Raw genomic sequence first — 25,526 nt, 5'->3', positions numbered from 1 at the left:
ACTCCAAACCAAATAACAAAATATTTTTTCTGTGTTTGTGAATTGTGTGCGCAGTAGCCGCACGTGCATCAACAAAGTAGTGCCAAGCGTGCGCCTGTGTCATAAGTAAAGGGCCGGCTGGCTTGACCGTTAAAGGGTGCTGTAACCCCCAAAGTACACTCCAAACCAAATAACAAAATATTTTTTGTGTGTTTGTGAATTGTGTGCGCAGTAGCCGCACGTGCATCAACAAAGGAGCAGCGCCAAGCGTGCGCCTGTGTCCCATAAGTAAAGAGCCGGCTGGCTCATTTCTTTAAGGCTGGTGTAACCCACAAAGTGCACTACTCTCCAGCAAAAATAAAAAAATATTTTCTGTGTTTAGCCGCACGTATATATCAAATCGATATAACATAAATGGAGGACCAAACTTTCTCCGATAAAAATAAAATAGAGAAAGATCAAGAACCACTTCCTCCTAGTGCTGAAGCTGCTGCCACTAGTCATGACATAGACGATAACATGCCATCAACGTCGTCTGCCAAGGCCGATGCCCAATGTCATAATAGAGGGCACATACAATCCCAAATGACAAAGTTCAGGAAAATGACCTTGAAAAAACCATTTAAATCAGCTGAAGAGAAACGTAAACTTGCCAATATGCCATTTACGACACGGAGTGGCAAGGAACGGCTAAGGTTGATCCCTAGTATGTTCATGACTAGTGGTTCAGCTTCACATGACGATGGAAGCCCTCCTCCCACTAAAAAAATCAAAAGAGTTAAGCTGGAAAAAGCACAGTGAAGAACTGTGCTTTCTAAGAAGATATCACAAATCCCCAAGGAGAGTCCAAGTGTGGTAGTGGTTGCGATGCCTGACCTTCCCAGCACTGGACGGGAAGAGGTGGCTCTTTCCACCATTTGCACGCCCCCTGCAAGTGCTGAAAGGAGCACCCACAGCCCACTTGCTGATATGCAAATTGAAGATGTCACTGTTGAAGTACAACAGGATGAGGATACTGGTGTGGCTGGCGCTGAGGAGGAAGTTGGCGAGGAGGATTCTGATGGTGATGTGGTTTGTTTAAATCAGGCTCCGGGGGAGACAGTTGTTGTCCGTGGGATGAAAAAGCCCATCACGGTCATGCCTGGGCAGAAGACCAAACATTCCACCTCTTTGGTCTGGCAATATTTCTATCCAAATCCGGACAACAACTGTCTTGCCATATGTACCTTATGTAAAGGTGGAATAAGTAGGGGTAGGGACGTTAACCACCTAGGAACATCCTCCCTTATACGGCACCTGCAGCGCGTTCATAATAAGTTACGGTCAAGTTCAGAAACTTTGGCTAAGACCTTAAGCAGTCCAGGGACACCTAAATCCCGTTGTCCTGTTGTATCCAAGCGCCTGCAAACCACACCGTCAACTCCCTCCTCGTCAATTTCCTCCTTAGTCAGGATCGGAAGTAGTCCTGCAGGTCAGTCACTGGCATGACTGACTCTCCTATCGGGGATTCCTCCGGAGGATCCTGCATTGCTACGCCTCCTGCTGCTATTGCTGCTGCTGGGAATCGTTCATCATCCCAGAGAGGAAGTAGGAACACCACTACTTTTACTAAACAATTGACCCTCCAACAGTCCTTAGCGAGGAGGATGAAGTACGACAGCAGTCATCCTGAAGCAAAACGTATAACTGAGGCCTTGACTGCTATGTTGGTGTTAGACGTGCGTCCAGTATCCGCCATTAGTGCAGTGGGATTTAGACAATTGATGGAGGTAGTGTGTCCCCGGTTCCAAATCCCGTCTAGATTCCACTTCACTAGGCAGGCGATACAGAGACTGTACAGAAACGTCAGAAAAAGTGTCCTCAGTGTCCTGAAAAATGCCGTTGTACCCTATGTCCACTTAACCACGGACATGTGGACAAGTGGAACAGGGCAGACTAAGGACTATATGACTGTGACAGCCCACTGGGTAGATGTATCACCTTACGCAGCAACAGCAGCAGCGTCACCAGTCGCAGCATCTCAGAAACGCCAGCTCGTTCCAAGGCAGGCTACGCTGTGTATCACCGGTTTCAGTAAGAGGCACACCGCCGACAACCTCTTAGAGAAACTGAGGGAAATCATCGCCCAGTGGCTTACCCCACTTAGACTCTCCTGGGGATTTGTGATATCTGACAACGCCACCAATATTGTGCGGGTATTACATCTGGGCAAATTCCAGCACGTCCCATGTTTTGCTCACACAATAAACTTGGTGGTACAGAATTTTAGTGCAGCCGGGAACCTTGTCAGCGAAAGGCGTAGGAGGTTGCTTCCACAGAATGTGGAGAAGATGATGTTCATCAAAATGAATTATCAGCTCTTCCAGGGAGACCAGCCTCCAGAACGTACAGAGGGACCTGTGGTGGTGGATTCAAGTGGGGACGAGTTAATACTTTGTGAGGATGAGGATGTACACACTGAAGAGGGTGAGGAATCGGTGGATGAGGAGGATGAGGATGACATCTTGCCTCCGTAGAGCCAGTTTGTACAGGGACAGATTAATTGCCAGCTTGTTTTGTGGGGGCCCAAACGAACCAATCATTTCAGCCACAGTTGTGTGGCAGACCCTGGCGCTGAAATGATTGGTTTGTTAAAGTGTGCATGTTCTGTTTATACAACATAAGGGTGGGTGGGAGGGCCCAAGGACAATTCCATCTTGCACCTCTTTTTTTTCTTTGCATTATGTACAGTTTGGGGCCTAGTTTTTCAAACTGCCATCCTGTCTGCCACTGCAGTATCACGCCTAGATGGGTCACGTGTTTGTGCCGCCCACTCGTGTCGCTTAGCATAGTCATCCAGCTACCTCGGTGCAACCTTTTGGACATAAAAACACTATTGTGAGGTGTGAGGTGTTCAGAATAGACTGGAAATGAGTGGAAATTAAGGTTATTGAGGTTAATAATAGCATAGGAGCAGAAAAACCTACAAATTTTGTGATTTTAGCTGTTTTTATGCTTTTTTTTCAAAAAAATACAGATCCAAAACACAAAACCCAGAACCCAAAACACGGAAGGGTGGTTTTGGCAAAACCAATCCAGATCCAAAACACGAAGAAAGATCCAGATCCAAAACACAAAAAGTGGCCGGTGCACACCCCTAATATATATATATATATATATATATATATACTCCCTTTTTAGACAAGAAAGAGACTACTGTACTTTAATGTTGCGGAGGTGGATGTGTGTCTTCATGTTCCCGACTGTTGTTTTTTGTTTTAGTGTATATGCTCTCAAGTAAACCGTTCAGCAGTTGCAGTTCTCATTTCCAGGGCCAGGAGACAGGAGACTGGCCCTGGGTACTGAGAGGGCATGGCTAAGCCTCATCTGGGTTCACAATCATATGGTGTAAAACGTCACAATGTAGCAGCATGCGCAATGGGGGGGAATGTTTACACCTCCCATGCATGTTCATTTAAAACTACACAAATCTCAGTAAAGTTGTAAATCAAAGAATGTGCAAAGCTGGGTTTAGTCCGAGTTACTTACCACATGGGTCATTTGCTCCAGAGGCGGAAGCAGAAACAGAAGTTCTTTATCTCTTCTGCTGCCTGTCCAACGATGTACTGGAATTCTATTGGTTATCTGACAAAGTATATACTTATTTAATAAATTTAATTGGACAGGAGCAGAGCCTACAATGTATAAAAGGCAGCAATATAGTATTAGGATCAGCAGAAAGGATGAACTTACATGGAAGGGCAGAGTGTAAGCAACTGTGTCCAGTGCAACAGTTTTGGCCAGATCTCTATTTAGAACACTCAAATCCTTCACATAATGACCTGCGACACAGATACAGTGGTCCTGGTAGAGCCGGTGCCTGGAGATTAACCAGAAGGAGATTATGAATTGTAAAAACTGGCTATTGTTCCTTATAGATATGGAATCATTACACAAGTATAGAACAGAACATCCTCTTACAGAAAATTACTGTAGAAGTCTTTGCAGCCGCTGCACTAATTTATCCTGAGCTAATTATGCCTTGGGAACACCATTCCATATAATAAATGTATTTTCCATACTGTAATTGTACTTCACGATTTGACAGAAGAAACTTGTAAAAATGGCACCTTATTAGCTTTTTCTGAGGGTCCAGGATTTCCACTATTTTCTCTGCATATTCCCTTTTTGCTGTGGTAAAGACAAATATCTGCATGAAAAGAAAATCATTGAAAACACCATTACCAGGTCACAATGTAGTTCTCCCCCAGCTCTGTGTACATAGTAGTCATAATACAGTCACACGTCAGTGCATTCTAAAACTGCAAAGCTTTTCGTTTGACTTATTACCACAAAAAAAGTACAAAAAAAAGACTACCCATATGTGTTGTGAATCATGGCTTAAAAAATATATTTCTTTTTCTTCCACTATAAAAACCTGCAGTGTCTTCTGTAAGCAGGAGTAGTGTACCTGAAAGTGAATAGCTGAGTGCCGTCATTGGAATGGACTACCAATAGGCCATGACACTCCCATAACACACTCCTAATACGCTACCTCTGAATACACCTTTTTTGCCACCCCTGTTGCTTCCCAATCACACCCCATACTGTACATCGCCTATACAGGCGTGCACCTGAATCTGTACTGTGGCTTTGTAAGAACACCATAGGAGCGTATGCATAGTGCAAATTTTTAGGGGTTTTCACAAATGCACACTAGCTAAAATGAGGGGTCTCCAAAAGGTCCCTCATGTGCTACTGGAGACCCCTCATGCCATCAGACCTGAGGCCCTCATGAGCCTTGCCCTTTTACATTCCACTAATGTCGGCGCCCCATCACTCTCGGAATAAAAAAAAGTTACTTCTGCTGTAAGGGTAACCAATATTGAAAGATGGGGACATTTTTCATAGCAAAAAAGAACAGAAAAGAGCTACAAGTCTTTAAAACCTGGGACAATGCTTGGAGCCTAGGTACAGTTATGCAGCACATGTTGCTTACAGTAAATTAATGACATGTCTCCTCCTGAGTGACAGCTCACTAGCCTATAACAGCATTCCATATGTGTTACTTCTTTTACACTGAATTGGGCTCCTGAAGGTACATTTTCTACACTCACACTGGGCATAACTGACGTGAGCAGCAGAAAGGCCCATAACTATCAAACACCATCTGTCTTGGATTGCCAAGCCGCCAGACTGATCTTGCGATTTCCAGACTTCCCAGAGAAATCCAGAATGGGTGGTAACCCTACATGTGATTACCAAGACTAACACAGTCATATGATACATGAGAGGTTTTGGAACAGTGTCTGATTCCGGTCTACACTTTAAAGTCCTCAACCTTTGCATGACGAGCCGAGAGTCGGATTGGGTATGTGGCTGGCAGTCATATTTGTCTGCCCTTCAGAGAAATTATGAAAAAGGATATAATAATTTATAGAGGATAGCTAAGAATAAAAAAAAGGATGTATGCATAAACAGTACTTGCTATTTAAAGAACAAACAAAAAAACAAATATACTGTATGTGGGATCACCACTTTAAATTTGTTCTGTTTAATGACTGAACACCACATGTGTATGGCACCCTAGGACATGATCAGAAGTTAGCGTGGGATGCATTCCCTATTGGGAGTCAATTAAAGTATGAAGAGTTGTTTGAGTAAAGTCCAAGACAGTTAATATATCCTTGACCTTGCCTAGTGGTTGGCTTATTATGCTCACGGGAATGGACAGTGGGGACAGAGTTGCAGTTAAGAGATACACTGGGCAGAATTCCAAGTGGGAGACTAGTAAGAGCTATGTGGAGTTGCATAGACATCAAGCTCATTTTCAGGCATGCTGAGACTTATGGTGCACCAAGTCTGATCATGGAAATTCAGCTGGCTTAGTGAAATGATACAAGAGTTGTAAGTAGAAGTACAAGACTTCTAAGATTCATAATACAGCCATGTCAGCTGAAAGGGACCAGGTCCAAGTGACATTGAGGTTGACTTAAATGGTGAGCTATTAGGGAGGTGAGGAAAACTGAAAAGGAAAAAAAAAAAAAAAAACCCTGAAAGCAACAAATCCAAGGTGCCCACTACATCCATTATATTATCTCTCTATAAAACGTAATAGATCAGGAACCCTTTCTGAGATCATTACCTTTCAACTCACCTCATATATTTTACAGAGTGTCTCAAGGAATTCCCTGATGTGAGGCCGCAGCTTCAGATATACCTGAGACATAAGATAGAGTATGAATATATATATATATATATATATATACACACACATACACACATATATACACACTGTATGTGTAATACAAAACACATCATTTAGCAACAATCATTCACCTGAAGAGTCAATATTTGAATTCTGTGTGTCATACATGGTTGGTCAACTATATAAAGCAAACTTTCCAGCAAGAAAACCACTCAGCATTATGATTATGCTCAGGATGTAGTTAAAATCAGGAGGTGACTATGCATTTCATGCTGGTAAAATACTTTCTAAATGATTATACACTAATTAATCTGCAGGTTTTTATGGACTCTCACATATGTGAATGACAGAGATTGAGTACACAAAGTATAAGGGCATTTCATTAGAGGACCATTAGGTCATTGCTAAATGTATGGGTGCAGAAGTGGTGATTACAGAGAAAAATATTGTAAAAGTGTCATGCCAGAACCCCAAACCCTATTGATTACAATGTTCTAAACCCTATTAGGACAAGTAATCAAACTATTACTAAATTGACCACAACCCAGTCAAGGAAGGTGGAAGGGTACTGGGTGCCCCAAGGCACCTCTAAGGCACTGGGTGACCTACACCCTTTCTTACCTTATGTAGAGCAAGTGGGATGAGGGGGAGGGGGGGGGCAGTTCTGTCTGTGATGCTTCCCACTGCTGCTCCTCTACATCTGGTACACATCAGGTTTAAAGGAGGCACCCACAAGTCACACATTAGTAAAATGTAAAACCTCCTACTTAGGACCACACTGGAGCTCAAGACCTACAGGCATGGTGCAATTCATCCGTATTGTAATCCATCATTGTCTGGGAATCCAGGTTCTAGTTGCAGCTTCTTTTAAAAAGAATCATCACTACACGAGAGAGCAGGATGGGATCAACGCAACTAACCTTATAATATCTATCTTGAAAGGGGGGTTAGGAATGTGAAGTCTGCATCAGGATGTGGAAGGAGTGAGCTCACAATCAGTACGTCTTCTGCGTTTAGAGACATTTCAATAATGTTTACTCTATGTATATAGTGGACCAACTGCAAGTAACAGAAAACTACAATAAAATCAGTTTAATAAATGTAATCCAACTTTCTCAGTAAAGGACTTTGGGGTCTATTTAGTACAAACAGCTAGAGAGCTGATCAGAGTTTTTCGCCATTTCACCTTCAATGTATTAATTAAATACAGAGAAAGTGAAAAGGCAAAAAACTCTAAATTAACCTTCTTCCTGGACAGTCCATGCGAAAACGACCGGTCCTGGCAAGGAGAAAACTGCCCTGACATTGTACAGTAGTCTTTTACAAATGCAAAACACAGAAACACACTTTTGTGCACAATGCGCATGTACCTACTCACACAGGGCACAGAACAGGTCCAAGGGACACACAAAAGTCATGCACTTCAGGAGAAAGGCAGGAAGGGAACAGTCTCATCCTACTTGGCTCCAGTGTGACCAGACATCCAGCGATGGCGTTATGTTTTGAGAGAAGCATCGCTTCTCTCAGCTATTTGAATAGTGTTTGTGCACAGACTTCATTGAGACCTATGGGGACTGCAGAAATAAACACAAACAATACTAAACATGGAGAAGCTACATTTACATTTTCTCCAGCTAAAAATCCTGGAGAAAAACATTTTTTTTTGTTTTTGAATTTATTAAATACTTAAGCGGGCCCATACACGAAGTGAGAAAATCAGCCGATCCCACGGATTGGTACGATTTGGCTGCTATTTCGCACCGTGTATGGGCATGATATCGGACAGAGCGCGCACCATGGGGTCGTACATCGCACCCCCAGATCTTACTGCAGGTTCAGTTGATCTGGGGATGCGGGTGCGATCCCATGCTGTGCTATTCGGGTGGGGGAGGGGGAGGGGGAGCCGGCATATCGGGCGGTCGGCCACCTGAATGCCCAATATGTCAGACGTCGGAACCCCCGTCGCGTTGCACGGTGCATATCACACCGTGTATGACCGGCTTTAGACTTGCGAATGTCTACATCTATCTTTACCTTATCAATGTGAATCCTCCTAAGCTCTGCTGTATATAAAAGGACAATTCATTAAATTGTGTGATGAAACTTGCACGATAAGACTCTGCGGGTTATTGAAGGTAAACACGATTGCATATTCTTTAGAAGTGAAAGCAAAAATAAGCAATGTTTTACTTACTGTGATACCCGGAAGTACACGCAGCTGCACATAGTGGGGAGCTCACCGCTAACCTGCCCTATATTTATTTGTGACATCCATACTGCATGGCTAAAATTTTTCTTCCAATTCTATCTTTACTAACTCTCATAGCCTTCTAAATGATTAGTCCTTGGTCCTGTGTTCTTCTCACTGGACACGGACTCTCTTGAAATACATACAGAATTTTCAGCATCTGGCAAAACCAGTAGGTTGATGACCAATACTGCAACCTAGACCCTCACCAAGGACTTGGCATCTGTAGAGAGGGACATTGTTGAAAGCAGCAGCCACATTAAAACATATGCTACACACCTGGACAGCAAAATGCCAACTACATAGGGTAGGCAGGATTAAAAAAAAAAATAATAATAATAATAATCTCTATTCATAAACACACACACACACACACACACTTTGTAGTAAGCAGCCAGGCAACTGATTAAACGCTCAAGTCCTTGAACATGAAAGTCACATTTACCAAGTCCAGCACTAGAGTCATCGCTGGAGCGCTGCGGGTTTTAAATGGGATCTCGTTCTTTCTCTGCCGTGGACCAAATGTTGTGGCTTGGGCATTGCAGATAAACTTATATCTGAAAGAAACAACCAAAATAATAAAAAAATTAATAATTAGAAACAATTCACAATTTACCTACAACATTAGCTGCACAAATGTAGTGTACTCCATAATCAACAACACTCACTGATTGAATTCCTCTCCAGCCTCATCCTCTGGGAGGTGGCTAAAATAATTGCAGTCAGGAAGATCAGTAGTATGTACTACATGGTTAGGTGGACTACAGCCATCTAAAGGTTGAGAAAGATGGATGATCATTAAATCTGATGTAGTTTGTTTGCCATGAAAGTTTCAGAAATGCACCCATCACATCATGTTGGTGACTGACTGCATACCTCTTAAGGGGTATGCAGACATTATGACGACATGGCCTGAATGTTGACATTTAAAATGTTGACATGGTGATTATGGTTTGGTTGTGACATTCAAGCCATGTTGACATTTAGAATATCAACATTTTGTACCACGTCCCCCCTTAAGGGACAATATACTGCCTGAACATCCTCCTGCTTCAATGTATTAGGAGAAGTTACTTTACCCCAGCAATCATGATACTCAAAGCCAGGCTCAACCTGAAGCTGACTATGCAGGATTGTCAGTTGAAAGCCAGATAAGCAGCAATGGCACTCAATATCATCTCTAAAGCTAGCTACACACCCATCAATTATTTGGCCGATTTGCGAATAATCGGGTGATCGGCCTGATTTATTGTATAGTGTGTATGAACGATCGCTTTAGGGTTTCACCGACAAAACGGTAAGAAAATATCCACAAACGCATTCCTTCGATTATCCGATCTGTTGATCGAGAACGAAAATCTTAGCCTCAAATTCCCGATATGGAGCAGTGTGTCTACATTTTCAATAATTTGCCCATATTTTCTATGTTCTCCTGTCACTATGTCATCATCCTTGTGGGTGAACATATGCAAAACCAGTGTGGGGTGATTGAAAAATTGCTAGCCTCTATGGAAAAATTGCATAATGTATAGCATAGATATTGTGGCTTTCAATTTTCCGAAAAATCATCCCAATCCCAAAAATCTGACAGTGGGTAGCTAGCTTTATGATCCAGCCAATAGATATTGATCACTTCAAAGAATTTGTCTATTTTTAGACACCACCCTTCTTTCCCTTTAGTTTGGTCTCCCATGTAGCACTTTGGATAGCACCATTAAAACCCACTTATGCACAGCTGGGTGATTGCGGTCAGGGCATGGTGAGTAATGGGTGGGAGGTTCAAACTAACCAGTCAGGAAGTGGATAGTGAATGTAACACCTTATTTGATAATGGCTTTGACTATTCGAGTCTGGTACTGTAGTCACTGCCTACCCATCTTATCAAAATGGCAGTATGCAAGCACTGATGGTTCTGTCTCCTATACCTGCTGTCAACTATGGCCCTGCTTGGGTAATGCTTTGGGCTTCACAACTGCCGTTTGTGGGGTGACTAAAAAAGTGGACAGTTGCCCAAATTAAGTAAGTGTAGTAGATTTTTTTTTTTATATCAACATACTGAGATTGAGGTAAATTTAAATTACATTAACTCAGTGGTTCTCAAACTGGGTGCCGTGGCACTTTCAGGAGTGCCTCGGGTTGGTGGTTCAGTACCAAATAAAATGATTTTTAGTCAGTGTGATAGCCAAAACCAATGCTAATGACTGCCAATCAAAAAATGTGGACAAAGAAGCGCAGCCCTGTCAACTACCGGTGGCTGTTTAGCCGCCAGTTCAAATCCCGACAGCGGATGCCCGACAGGATCAAGATCCCGGACAGGGGCAGGTAAGTACCCTAACCTCCCCTGTCCCCCCCCAACCCTCCCTTAGTGGTACCTAACTCTAACCTCCCCCTTAGTGCCTAACCTACCCCCGGGGGTGCCTAACCCCCCCCCCTCTTACCACTACCTAAACCTAACCCTCCCGGGGGGTGGCTAACCCTACCCTCTCCCTGGGGGTGCCTAACCCCAACCTTGCCCCCCCCAAACCTAACCCCACTAGACTCCTTAATCCTAACCCTCCCCCCGCGGCTAACGCTAAGAGTGCCCTGGACTTACCATAGATCGGGATGGCGTCCTTGGCGTTGGGATTTCAGCATCTATCATAAATCGCTAGCCAGCATTCCGCTGTCGGGATTGTGACCGGCGGCCGCAACAAGACTACATCCCCAACCACCACATAACTGTCCCTAAAGATGACATAAGCACAATTTACTTAGTTTAATTTTTGCTGAATTTTTCAAGAAGAAACTTTTGGCCCAGGGGTACCGTGGAAAAAATGCTGATTCTCTAGGGCACCACGATTCAAAAAAGTTTGGGAACCACTGTATTAACTCATTGATTTACTAGAAATCCCAGACCTGCTAATGTATTTGTAAAGTAGGCATATCATTGCGATACTCAGGTAATGTTACTTAATAATGTTATGCTCATGTAGTTTTATTTGGAAAATAGAAACATTCATTGTTCATAAAACAGTTATGTTGAGATTATATTGAACAAGCAAATCAGCCATGCAAGTTCTGCCCTCATGAGAGGCCTTTGTACAGGACAGATTCCAGAGTACTTACCTGGCCCGTTTATGTGAGGTGAATAGAGGCAAATAACTGGGCTGGAGTGTGAGGTATTTTCAGGGGAAGATTCATCCAATTGAAAATGGACTCGCACCGAATGCTGTCTAGGTGTGGTTTGTAGATCTGAGGAACAAAGTTTATATCAACTACAATACTACCAGAACCAACCCCATAACTTACTTATAATCACCAAGTACAATGCAAAGATATTTTGGACAGTTGTAACATTCTGAGCAGCACAATTCTCATGTGGTATCATTACAAAAATTAAACACGTTCCTTCATCTGATTTGGAAGACATTTTCCTGACTCATATGGGTATAAAAATCATTTACTTGTGTGAGGTAAAACTCCTCCACACTCCTCACCAGCTCATTTAAATAATCCTCCCCTGCATAAAATCAGTACAAGGCCAGGGGCACGCACTCAGATCTACAAAATATTTCCCAGCACACAGTAAAACCCATGAGGTGCTGCCCTGCAAATCCACATGCTACCCACAGATACCCACTTATTCTTAAAAATACTGGTAAGTGATGTCACAAGTACATCATAAGTAAATAACAGGAATGCAATGTAAGGCAATATCCTGGAAATGGCCTGTAATTTCCCCAGCCCTGCTCTGATGAACGGTTCCGATTGCTTAAAATCCAAACCAGCCAGAACTTCAGGAATCGGAGGCAATCCGAGCGGAGGTTCAGGTCTTCCCGTCTGACTCGGATTCCACTTCGAGGCAAAACATCATCCTCACGGCGTCGGATTCACGTGGGTTTTGGATTCTAACGAAAGCGCCACAGATGGGACTCCTTTCCATGTCAGACACGCTGCTGTATGCTGCGTTTACTCTGCTGTATAGGCTGTACTGTGTTCAGATGCAGTAAAGGTTGTGCTGCTCTTAGTTAATGTGTATAGGGCAGGAGTGGGGAACCTTTTTTCTGCCGAGGGCCATTTTGATATATATATAACATTATTGGCGGAACCGGTGCAGGCCACGGCCCTCTGTGTGACATCACACAGGGGTGGGGGCCACAATCGCCGGTGATTACAGCAATTCCTGGAGCATCCTGAGAGTGCTTTGGGGAGCTGTAAGGACAGCTGTGTCACCATCTGAAGTGTCCTAAGGATGCTCCAGGCGGCACTGCTGCATAGATTCTGGCTGACTTATAGTCAGATGAGGCTAGCAGAAAAAGCTTGGAGGGCCAAACCAAATGTTTCTGGGGGCCTTATATGGCCCTCGGGCCTGGTATAGGAGGTGCATGCTGCTGCATGCTGTGCTCTACTCTGTGCATATAGGCTGTGCTGTGTCCATCAGTAAAGACATTTACGTACATATATAAACCCTGTGACTCCACGCAGTTTGAATAAAGCTGCAACATAAAATAAATAAAATAAAATTCTTTTGTTTGTACAGTTTGGTGCACTTTACCCTAGTGTGCTTTGTTCACTTGCATATATAAGCCCTGTGGCTCCGCGCAGTTTGAATAGAGCTGCAACATCAAAAAAATAAAATTTTATTGTTTGTACAGTTTGGTGCGCTTTACCTTAGCGCGCTTTTTTCACGTGCATATATAAGCCTTACAATGAACTGCAAATTTAAAAATGGATAACGTTCAGTTTAGAGAATAACAACCAAATATCGTCACTGCAGCTGCTGCCAAGATGACAATGCTAGTCCTTCAACGTCATCTACTAAAGCCGATGCTCAAGGGCTTAGGAGGGTCTAAATCAGGGCATCTAAAAAAAATAATATACAGTGCTAAAGAAAAAAACAGCTAATAAAGGGAAAGTGTGGTGCATAAAAAACAAAATTGCCAACATGCCTTACAGTGGTAAGGAAAGTCCGGGGACTTGGCTTTTATTTATGATTGGTGGTTCTGCAAGTGTCAGTTACTGTAGGCATCTTCCTCTGCCTCTCATGATGATGCAAGACCTTATCACTCAGTGTAGAAGAGGTGTAAAAAAGGCAGTAGAACAAACTGTGCATTCAGAAACAGAAATGTCACCATTCCCTGAGGAGAATAGAAGTGTGTCCTCGAGTGCCATGTGTGAGCCTAACCACTCTGATACTGTTGTACTCGCACAGAAGCCTCCTTTCATTTCTGCTCCCTCTGCAAATGTGGGGATGAGGAGCACAAATATAGCTGATGATGACATACAAATTAAAGATGCCAACAAGAAAGTGCAAGAGGATGAGGAGGATATTTGTGTAGCCGAAGCCGGCACTAATGGGAGGATGAGGATGTTGTTTGTGTAAGTCAGGCACAAGTGGAAGCAGCTCTTGGCCATAAGAGGAAGGCAATTGTCATACCTGTGCATAGGACCAACAAATGTACCTTTTAGGTGTGGAATTATTTTTACCCAACTCCTGACAATGGTCAAGACATCTTTAGCATTTGTAAAACCACAGTAAGAAGAGGTAGGGGATGTTAACCATTTAGGAACCTCCTCCCTGTTACGTAATTTGCAGTGAAGTCATGAAATTTTTTTGACATCAAAAAATCGTGCTAAAACAACAAGCAGTCCAGCATCATCTAGCTCCCTTCTCTCAAGTTCAACTAGATCCCCACACCTGTAATCTCTACCACCAACATCTTCATCGTCAAAATCCACAGTAATGATCGGAGGTATTACTGCATCCAATTTGTTAAGGCTAGGTGACTCCTCCCCTATCCACCAGGATTCCTCAGAAGATTCCTTCAGCGCTAGGCCTGCAGCTGCTGGGGATGGATTTTCATCCCAGAAGGTGACCAAGAAGACTAGCATTTAAAAGAAAACAAAAAAACACAACTGAATGTGAAACGGAATGTGTATGAAGTCCTGGCTGCTGAATGTCCCGACGCCGGAAGCCCGAAGAGAGAAGATGCCAACAGATAAGGTAAGTACCTCCTTGAGTGGTGCCTAACTCCAACACCCACTTCCCACACCCTAAACCTATCCATCTCTGGGGGGTGCAGGGTTTTTGAAAGAAATGACAGGAGCGTGCAGGCAATGCAGTCTGTGGCCTGAAAAATTTTGGGACATTTTCACCATTTAGCCACAGCATGCAGAAGATTGCAGCAGCTGCAAAAACAGTTGAATTTGCCCTGCCACCAACTGTGGTAACCTGGTGGCTTCAGCGGATGGATGAACAGCAAAAAGCTATCCACAGCTTTACAAAAAGCCATGACATTGGGAGAGAGAGGGGGAGAGTGTTCCTTAGTCTGGAGCAGTTGAAAATGCTTTCAGTCTTATGCAAGGTGCTAAAACCCTTCGAAGTAGCCACCTGTGAAGAGAGTTCAGACACTGCTAGCTTGAGTCAGGTGTATCACAGTGCACCGATCACCGGCTATCACTTACTGGGTCCGGCAGCACTGGAACCTCCGTCGGCGGCGGGCGAGTCCCCGGCACCCACTGCTGTGATGTCAGCGCTAGGTTCTCCTCACAATCTCGGAGGCGCGAGATTTGGACTTCTCCTTATAAGAGGGAGTCTCTGGCACCATGCAGGTGCCAGAGTATAGGCTCCATACCATACTCCAGTGTTCCAGTACTCACCTGTTATCCAGATCTTGGCTTGTTTGTGACTCAGATTTCGCCTGATTCCTTTGTACTGCTCCTGATATCTGGTTCTGACCTCGGCTATTCTCTGTCACCTGTCTACGGCTGCTTCCTGGTACAGTTTCGTCTGTTTGGTATTAACCCGGCCTGTCGACTAAGTTATTCTTCTGCACTACATCCAGTACTGACCAGTACCTGTATAGGGGAACCTAACCTGAGGATCGCGACCTGTGTGTCGGACGCAGCCAAGTCCAAACCTTCTTGCGAGGGTCCATGGTGAGTACCGCCGGCACATTAGACTCCGCGCCTCAGGCATAGGTCCAGCCAATTCCCTAAATACGGGCTGCATCCACAATCTGTCCGAGAGTTTGTGACAGAATACTCTAGCCCAAAACATGGATGCTGATGGTAATCAGTCACCACAAGACTTGCTCGAGAACTTACTTGCTAGAGTCGAGAAGAACGAACAAGACCAGGCTCAGATTATGCAGTGTTTGCAGACACTAATGCAGCAAGTCGGTGTCGCTCAAGCACCTCCGGTACAACCAGGTCCATCCGCTACTGCACCTGCAGCAGGAGCTTCTGCACCAATACGGATTCCGAATCCAACAGGCTGTCGTGGATTCCTGAACCAGGACAGGACAAAAGTGGCTTATATAATCTCGCTATTGTCAGGTCAGGCATTGGCTTGGGCCTCTCCATTGTGGGAAAGGAATGATCCACTGATCAACAACAGCACCGAATCCTGAAAACTTTTCAGAAGGTCTTTGACAAGCCTGGACTGGTATCCTCCGCAGGGTCGGCCATTTTACAGCTGAAACAAGGAAATCAATCTGCAGGACAGTATGCCGTGCTGTTCCACTCCAACTCCGAAGCCAGGGTTCGGAACAACGAAGTCCTGGTTGCCACCTTTATGCAGGGGCTGTCGGATCAAATTTAAGATCTCCTTGCATCTAGGGAATTGCCGACTTATTTGGATGACTTAGTCTCCTGTGTATCAGAGTGGATCTGTGCCACAGAGAGAGCACGTGAAAGGGAACAGTCTCGCCGCTTTACCTTTAAGCTTGCTCCACGTTTCACAGCACCTACCGAGCCCCTAAAAGGAACCCATGCAGAATTGGAAGTCTCGCCTCCCTGCCACAGAAAGGGATAGGTGGTTTAAAAATAAAACTTTGCTTGTACTGTGGCGAACCGGTCATTTTCTTTCCAGCTGTCCAAAGTGTCCCGGAAACGAGAAGGCCTAACTGATCAAGGGGTGGTCAGGTTAGGTGCATTCCGAAACACCCCAAAAAACAGTGTTACTTCCCAGTTTTCCATCGATGTAACTCTGGTCGTGGGAAACTCTTCTGAAGTCATCAAGGCCTTCTTAGATTCAGGTGCCGATGACAATTTCATTACGGCTAAGACGGTTCAAGAGTTAAGGATTGAGAGTATGCCGCTGCAAAAACCCCTTTGCATTATTGGACTGGATGGGAATAAACTTCCTACGGCTACCATTCACTCACGGATGACAGAAGTTACCATGCAAATAAGGGCCCTTCATCGAGAATTTAACGGAGTATGTTATGGAATGTCAGGGCCCAAACAAACCAATCACTTCAGCCACAAGTGGCAGTCCCTGTTGCTAAACTATGCATGTCCTGTTTAATATATACAACAGAAGGGCGGGTGGAAGGGCCCAAGGCCAATTTTGCAGGAGACATGGCCATGCCCCCTTAGAGAAAAAAAATCATTTTTGCAGCGGCGCAAAGCTGCGTGCTGGGGAGGGGGGCGCTGTGTGCCCCTCAGCCCGGCGCACAGCCAATGGGGGGGTGCAATCAGCTTGATTGCTCCCCCCATACGCATAGGAGACTGCTCCGGCTGCTACTTTAACAGCCAAGAGTAGTCTCCCAGTGCAGCCCAGTACACAGCAGCGTGTGCTAGGCTGCTGTGACGTAAAAGCAAAGAAACTACTTTGCAATGCAAGGGGTGCAATTCCATGTATATTTTGCATGCAGGGTAAATACTGGATGGTTCTGCATGTAGCCCATAAATGCTGGATACCTTTATTTTACACTGCAATTTAGATTTTTGTTTGGATATGCCCCTTTCAAATATGAATTCATGTCCAAATTTCATATCTGCCCCACCTGCAGTGCAACATGGGTAGGAATTCATGGAAGCCATCAGGGTCGTAACTAGGGGTGTGCAATCGGTGCCACCGCGCAGAGCCCTGTGGGTCTCCATCAGAACTGGCACCCTGCAGCCAAAATTGCTATTGCAGTGCAGCCCAGAGGTCCTTGAGATGCTCCAGACATGCACACTGCAGCTCTTACAGACCCCTGGACCATCCAAAGGGCGCTTCTGGCTGTGCTGTAATTCCAGGCGCTGCCGACCCAGTGCCGTCCACATTACATCATGCACTCGGGGGGCCAGAGTGGCCCAGTGTACAGAAAAGCCTTGTTACAGCGCTGGAGGCCATGGTTACATTTCATTATAACTAGACATATGCTTGCGAGTCTGGGTTGTGATGAATAGAATTTCTAAGCAGTAAATCTAATTTTTTTTTTCAAACCCATCACCCTAATAACAACTGTAACATAAAAACTTCCTAGCCTCTGTGTCCTATGAGCACTGCAGCACATTACTATTACTACAGAAAGAAAAAGACGGCACTCCAGTGTTAGAGCAACTTATACAATCCAAAAACATGAATACACACACACACACACACACACACACACACACACACACACACACACACAGCGAGTCGCCAGTGGACAAAGCCTTTTCAATGCACTTGATCTGTCCACATCAGGTTTATTAGTTGAAGAAAATCTGCAGCAAATTGATATTAAATCTAGCATTGTTTTGCTAGCTCTGTTCTATGTGAAAGTCACTGAAATGGGTTGGGGTTATGGGATGGCAGTCTTCGGGATCCCAGCATTCAGAATCCCAACGCCATCATCGTGACAGAGTTAGGATACAGAAACCCGTCGGTAAGTGTCCTAACCCTCCCCCTACCATAGGCGAAACTAGACATTTGGTAATGGTTGTTCCAGTTCCAAATACCTTGAACGTGCGTAAAGTCACAGTTTCGACTATGACCACAGATGTAAAGCGTTTTCAGCAGCCTGCCACTCACAATCAGGAACTAGTTTTTAGAACCTTTTTTGTACCACATTTTCATTTAATTATTCACACTTAAGCTGGCCATCCACTATACAATTTTATGTCAGATATCTGTCCAATCTGGCTGGATGGAATGAAAACCTGGTAATGTATGGGAGCATATGACAGTCATCCATTTGCTCACAAACACTGGAAAATAGCCAAAAATGGGTGTTCAGACAAATTGGTTAAAACACACACATTTAACCAATTTTAAAAATTTTTGTTATTTTTTCAGTATTTAAGACCATATGATCGACTGTTATTTGTTCCCATACATTACCAGGTTTTCATTCCAAACAGCCAGGTTGGACAGATAATGGTGTAGTGGATGCCCAGCTTTACTGGTCCTAGGTTAGCGAACATTACTGTACCATACAAGCACACTGGGCTGGATTCAGAGCTGGATACAATTGCAGCTGCGACTGCATCTTTATGCAAATGCCACAGCTGATGGCCTTCCTACGCTTTAGATTTGCGCATATACCTCCAAATTTTATAGAAGTCAAACATGTTTGCCCATTATATACTATCTGACTACACCGATAGGAGAAAAATAAAACACAATGGCTACCACCAAAAAAATAAAACATATAAGCTTTACATGAAAACAAAAACAAATTAGCACCGGTAAGAGAAAAATAGAACACAATGGCTCTCACAGCACTTAAATAAAACATATAGGGCCTCATTTATCAACGAGTTTTATCACTCACGAGTGATGACACTTGCTGCATTCCAGAGAGTGCTTCCTCCCATCCCACATAGTGCTTTCTCTTGCCTCCAGTTCAAATTCCATAGTGCTTTCCCTGCCCCCCATCCCACAGTGCTTCCCCAACCCACATAGTACTTCCCCCCCCCATTCCACATAGTGCTTCCCCAATCCCAGTGTTATCCCCTGCCTCCCATCCCCCATAGTGCTCTCTCTTACCTCCCATCCCCATAGTGCTCTCTCTTACCTCCCATCCCCCATAGTGCTCTCTCTTACCTCCCATCCCCATAGTGCTTTCCCTGCCCCCATCCCACAGTGCTTCCCCAACCCACATAGTACTTCCCCCCCCCATTCCACATAGTGCTTCCCAAATCCCAGTGTTATCCCCTACCTCCCATCCCCCATAGTGCTTTCCCTGCCCCCTTTCCCACATAGTGCTTTCCCTGCCCCCTTTCCCACATAGTGCTTTCCCTGCCCCCTTTCCCACATAGTGCTTTCCCTGCCCCCTTTCCCACATAGTGCTTTCCCTGCCCCCTTTCCCACATAGTGCTTTCCTTGGGACTGTCCCAAGGGTGCTAGTTTGTTCCCGCAAGTTTGCATCCCAAAACCCCAATTGTGCACTTTTTTTGACAGGTTTCATAGGCAAACCAGCCAACTAGTTGATTGCTTGGAATGACAATCTGGTAAGGTAAGAAAGCAAATGACAAGCAGCAATTTGATCCCAAATGCCGGAAAATGGACAAAAACTGTTTGCACAAACTGTTTAGATCAAACATGTAACAAAGTTGTCTGAACGTCCATTTTCATCTGTTTCCTGGCATTTAGGAGCAAATTACTAATCAGTTACGCCCATATGTTACCAGATTTTCACTCCAACCAATCAACTAGTTGGCTGGTTGAACAGATAATCTTTAGATGTGTGGCCAGCTTTACAGTGGTGCGATGAGTCATAAGGCAGCTCCGCCCCCACCCCAGAGCTCACTCCTGTCCACTGTGTCCAGTGTCCATTCCCCGGCAGCAGAGTGACGCTGATGCCGAGCAGTCAGAGTGCACTACAGGGGGCGGAGCTGCTCCTCGGCCACATCAAAGATTATTATTATTTTTTTTAAATGCTGCCGCAATTCTAATGAGTGGTCCGGTGCACCCCCGGACCACCCCGCAGTTTTGCCTATGCCCCCTACTACTCCCTACTGCCTAATCCTGACCCTCCTCCTAGTGCCTAACCCTAGCTCCACTACTTACTGCCAGCACCAGGATTCTGACAGGTGACAGAATTCCGGTATCCCGACTGTTGGTATTAGAACTACATCCCATTGAAATATATGGGTGGTAGTGGGTAGTATAAATAAAACACTTTTGCTACAATAAAGGATTTAGTGGCCTATTAATTTCCTTAAAGTAGATCAGAGTTTCCCAAACTACCATTACAGTCCAGGTTTTAAGGATATCCATGTTTGAGCACAGGTGAGTTAAGTACTTTAGTCAATTTGATTTAACCATCATGACTCAAGCATGCATATCCTTAAAACCTGGACTGTAATTGTGGAGTTTGAGAAACTCTGGAGTAGGTAAAAATATTTTCTTTTTACATACTTTTGTGAAACTAAAGTTTTGTTCCAATTCATTAAACAGGTAACTGAGATTTCACTGAAATCTCCTGCTTCACCATCAATACTGAAGCAGAACATGGTCCCCATACACTAGTAATTAGATTACACACTTATTACCGAAATCATCCAATTCCAAAAATACTAATTCTCGGAATTTGATTGTGAGAACAGATGCCATCTCTAGATGGGGTCAGTTCTCAATGCCCTGCTCCTTCCTATGGGGCGGGGCGGGGCAGGGGCGGTGGGATCCATTTGAATCCCACCGCCCCTGCTCGGATCACTCTTCGCACCCTACAGATTGCATTTGTTCTCGCAATCAAATCTGTTGATGAATACGGAAATAAGAAGGGTCCACCATCACATACATTCGGGTCCTTCCGGCTGCTGGGTTCTTTGTGCGCATGTGTGAACCAAAGTTCTCGTATGTGCAGAGCCGTAACTAGACTTTTTGGTGCCCTGTGCCAGAAAGAGCATTGGTGCCCCCCTCATTATTCAAAGGGACATAATGCACCCAAAAAAGGGCCATGGCCTCATGGGGAAGGGCCAGGGAAGAGATAGGGGATGCCAGGAGATGCTAGGGATGAAATAAGAGGAAGCTACAAACAAGAATGATAATAAACAGAAATTTGACAGGCCCAAACAGTGCCCCCTGACCTGTGGTGCCCTGTGCGATGGCACCGACCACACTACCCTAGCTACGGCCCTGCGTATGTGCATTAACACTGCGGAGTCAGACTCGGCAGTGTTCATTTTTACTGCTACAGAAGTGGTGATAAAGTTACATGGGCAGTTGATTTTCAGACAGACTGTTCACGCACCAGAACAATGTTGAATCTCTCCGATGATTTTGTATCCACCAACCCGCTGCTACTTGCAGCAAGATGGATACTCAATTAAGGGGGGCTACTTGCCACCCCCGAAAATGAATAGGCCCCTTACTCATTTGCCAGCTCTATATGATTGTTCTATTTCCAGTCATTTTCTCATTGACACACCTATACATCTGTGCTGCTTACTGGTTTAATATCCTTTTTAACATCACGGATGGGACAGATCAATCATAAAAAGGCATTTACAGATTACACTTGGCGATGGCTTCATGTGATTATTTACCTTCCTCTGCAAGATAATTCTGCACCCGGCAGAGTGTGCGTTTTTTACTAGATGGCGTTTCAGTGTCATCCGTAACGGTTATTGGACAAACGTAAGGTGATCTCAGCTTCATCTGGTTAGAGAGATGATCATATGTTAAGAACAGCAAGGCATTGAATAAGCCAGCAGTTGTACCTATTTTTACATTTTCAGAGATGTGCAGGACGGAGAACAGGGAATTCTATTTTCAGCACTGGGAGCATGTACTGTTGGCATATATCTTGGACTGGAGACTTACACTTCTCTAATTCCTAAAACTTCCAATGAATTTCAGAAATAACCCATAGTAAAGATTCTATGTGAAATGTGCAATTCTCTTTATAATTTTATTTATTTAGCTTGTAACAGTGCACACTACATTTCCACAACACTATCCATAACTAGACAAATCGTACTTGAGTATTTAGAAAAACAGGAATTACTGTATTTCCATTATGTCCCCAGTGGCTGCACATAGTGATATCTACCTCACCACACTAATAACAGACAGTGGAGCTATTGTACACTCACCCTTTGCTGTCCCTTGCTTGTAGACTGTGGGGTCACAGGGTGGTTGCCATTGTCTAATCTATTCTTTGGAGTGTTGGGTTCCTTTGAGGGTCGGGCAGGAATTTTACGTGATCTCAGAATCATTTCCTGTATGCATCCAGTGTCCCAGGGTGATGTCAACAATTTGATGCCTTAGCAGTAGGTTTCTCCTGAAAAATATATATAGTATATATACACTGAGTTGTGTTAGCAGAACCTATGCTGTATATATAATAACTATTCTTAGAACCACCCATAATAATTACAAGGGTCTCATAAATTTTGAGACCAGGCCAACGTTTGCTTGTGAGGAGTTTGTAAAACAATTTTTATAGCTTATCCTCTAATTACTAAATTAATTCCATTAATTTTTGTATTAGATAAAGCAAACAAATCAGTGGGTTACAAATAAGAGATGAGCTGTTTGGTTTTGCTGAAAACCAAACACACACACTTGAAATTTGGGGTTCCGGGTTGAATAGGGTCCCAGTTCAGATCTCTTTGCGGTAGAAGAGTCCCAACTTGTCTCTGCTTGCCAAGTTCGGAACTCGGATAAAAAAAACAGATCTTGCGTTCTTTGAATTACATTTACAGTATTTCCTTCCCTCGTAATTTCAGGTGCTGTGAAGTGGTCAAAATTGACTGGAAATAAATGAGGTTAAGAATACTATATTAACAAAAACAGGTCCAAGTTACAAGATTTTAGCTGTTTATATAAATTTTTAAACAAATCCAAAACAAAACACTTGGGTGGTTTTTCCAAAACACGACGATGATTTAAAAGCAAAACACAGCCGTGGGAGGGGGGGGGGGGGTGTTAGGTTTAGGGCTCCCGGGGGGACTTAGGGTTAGGCACCCCCCCAGGAGGGTTAGGTTTAGACTAGGAGAAGGGGGGGTTAGGGTTAGGCACCCCCCCCAGGGGACTTAGGTTCAGGCTGCGGGGTAGGGGGTGGTTAGGTTTAGACACTTAGAAGGGAGGTTAGGGGTAGGCACCCCTATGGGAGGGTTAGGGGGGGAATTAGGTTGGCGATACTTACCTTAGGGACAATTGGGATCTTCATCCTTGTCGGGCTGCCACCGTCGGGATTTGAACCATGCGGCTGGCGGTAATATCTACTACACCCTTCTAAACTTTCTTCATAATGCAAGTTCACACACAGCCCTCCTAGTCTACTCCTACTATGCTTCCTCGGCTGCTCTTGTGAATTCTCATATTTTGCAGTGCATATTGTGAATTTGTGTTCCCCTGTACAATAAATAATATATTGGAAGTGAACCAGACCTGTATATGATGATCAAAACAGGAAGAACTACAATAAAACTTTAGAATGTAAGCTCTTGCGAGCAGGGCCCTCTACCCTCTTGTGCTTCTCCGTTCTCTATTTCTTACTCCCCACTAGGGCACCTAACACTTGGTTGCATTGCGCTGTTGCTTATCTGGGTGTTATGGTCACGAATGTAGCAATGTATATTATTCATGTCCTGTATTGTATTGTACTGCAGGTCACTGGTCAACCTATTTGTTTATATACTTTGTAAGGCGCTGCGGAACACTTGTGGCGCCATATAAATGATGATAATAATAATAATAATAATACTACATTATATTTTGGAAGTCAACCAGACCTGTATGTGCAGATCAAAAACGTAAGATCTAACAGGCAGTGTACTGTAAATTGTGAAACTGGAAGACAGTTCTATTGGGAGAAATATGCTATAAACATTTCAAATGGATGCTTGGGGGTATATTTACTAAAGTGCAGGTTTTAGAAGTGGAGATGTTGCCCATAGCAACCAATCAGGTTCTACTTAACATTTATTTAGCTAATAGCTAGAATCTGATTGGTTGCTATGGGCAACATCTCCACTTCTAAAACCTGCACTTTAGCATAAACATAGAACATATAAAACAAAAGGTACAGTGCTAGACTAGTACAGAGCAATATGTAGTATCACCCATGACTATATACAAAGGAACATTTTGTTTATATAATATAGGATTACTCCCCAAAAGGTATCTCAATTCAATGAGATAGTAAAAAAAAAAAAAAAACTAAAATAAAAAATATGGACATAGCCAGCAATCATCAACTTGGAATACAAATAATTCAATTTGAAAAAGATCAGTAATGCGCCTGAATCACAGGAGCTCAAACAAGAAATTACAGAGAAATTTACTATTACGCTCACTGTTCTACTACTTTACCTGTCAAAGGATATGAAATGTAAGTAAATTTAGATTTTGTTAATTCACATTATAGATATTTTTAATTCAATAAAAAAAACTTTTCTAAATGCATTTTGTTTTTGCGAGACAACCATAGGTTCTTTCAACAGCATCTTAGTGAAAATATTGGCATACTTAAGCTTTGAAGCATATTTGCTTGTGTTTCTACATTGTATGCAGTTATTTTGTATGTATACTAACTACCAACAATAATGAAATACATGTGCAATTATGTGTAAAAACTTATGATGGACAATTTCAAAGGAGCACAAACAAGATTTTCAAAGTAGCATTTTTAAGGCAATATTTAGTTAAGGTAGTACAGTGTTCACTAAATGGCCTTGGCATGACATAATAGGGTCTGTGAACTTGTAGAGGAGTAAACTGAAACCACATTAGCAAAGCCATATTTATTATTGTGGCACAGACAGCTGAAATGTGTGATTCAACCAGTTTGCAGAAGTTAGATGTTCGCTGCTTTGTATTCAGTAGGACCTAACATGTTTGATCAATAAAATATACCTTACCACAAATATCTGGCGACAAGTACATATTCAGCAAGGAAGCTCTTTGTGTTTCTCTTCACTCTAAGCCAACTATCAATAATTACTAATTAGGTGCACCAATGTTAGCTTAGTAAGCTTTTGTTAACTTATTCACTGCTGGATTTATCAAGTCTTTCTGGAATTTGTATAAATTGTTTAACCCATTCAAGACTCAATAATTTTCATCCCAACTGGACTAGCCAATCTGCGCTTTTTACATTTTATTACTTTACTTGAAATAACTTTTTTTAATTGATATATATTAGCCTATAATTGCTAATGTTATATTTTTAGGAATGACAGGGCTTTCCCTCGGAAGTATATCTGTATAAATATTTTGTAATTTTATTGGTGTTTTGTAACAAAAATAGTCCAAATATAAACACATACACTACTCAATAATGCTTTACTTAGTTACTTTCATGAACACAAAATATACCATAAGTTACTCTGCAATTTTTATAGCATAAATGGATACCATACCATGTATGTGTACAGATATGTCCTCATACATTTATGCTGCATACACACGGGACAACTTGAACA

At 43.3% G+C, this 25,526-nt stretch overlaps 1 protein-coding gene across 2 annotated transcripts in view; it reads right to left on the bottom strand.

The window, feature by feature from the left end:
* The window catches only part of LOC148454107 (CTD small phosphatase-like protein 2), a 34,302-nt gene extending 9,265 nt beyond the window's left edge, over positions 1-25,037 (bottom strand). For both annotated transcript variants that reach the window (XM_088461275.1, XM_088461274.1), the window contains exons 1-10: positions 24,963-25,037; positions 22,191-22,378; positions 21,642-21,753; positions 11,520-11,645; positions 9,083-9,185; positions 8,860-8,971; positions 6,116-6,178; positions 4,089-4,168; positions 3,712-3,838; positions 3,508-3,603 (exon numbers count right to left, since the gene is read on the bottom strand). In XM_088461275.1, coding sequence (XP_088317401.1) covers positions 3,508-3,603; positions 3,712-3,838; positions 4,089-4,168; positions 6,116-6,178; positions 8,860-8,971; positions 9,083-9,185; positions 11,520-11,645; positions 21,642-21,753; positions 22,191-22,313 — 942 coding nt within the window. In that variant the 5' untranslated portion in view covers positions 22,314-22,378; positions 24,963-25,037. The remainder of the gene's footprint in view (positions 1-3,507; positions 3,604-3,711; positions 3,839-4,088; positions 4,169-6,115; positions 6,179-8,859; positions 8,972-9,082; positions 9,186-11,519; positions 11,646-21,641; positions 21,754-22,190; positions 22,379-24,962) is intronic.
* Positions 25,038-25,526: the final 489 nt, after the last annotated feature.

This window comes from Taudactylus pleione, unplaced genomic scaffold (assembly GCF_031769625.1).
Source record: "Taudactylus pleione unplaced genomic scaffold, aTauple2 ptg001032l, whole genome shotgun sequence".
Lineage (NCBI taxonomy): Eukaryota > Metazoa > Chordata > Amphibia > Anura > Myobatrachidae > Taudactylus > Taudactylus pleione.
This window is presented reverse-complemented; position numbering and strand designations above follow the sequence as displayed.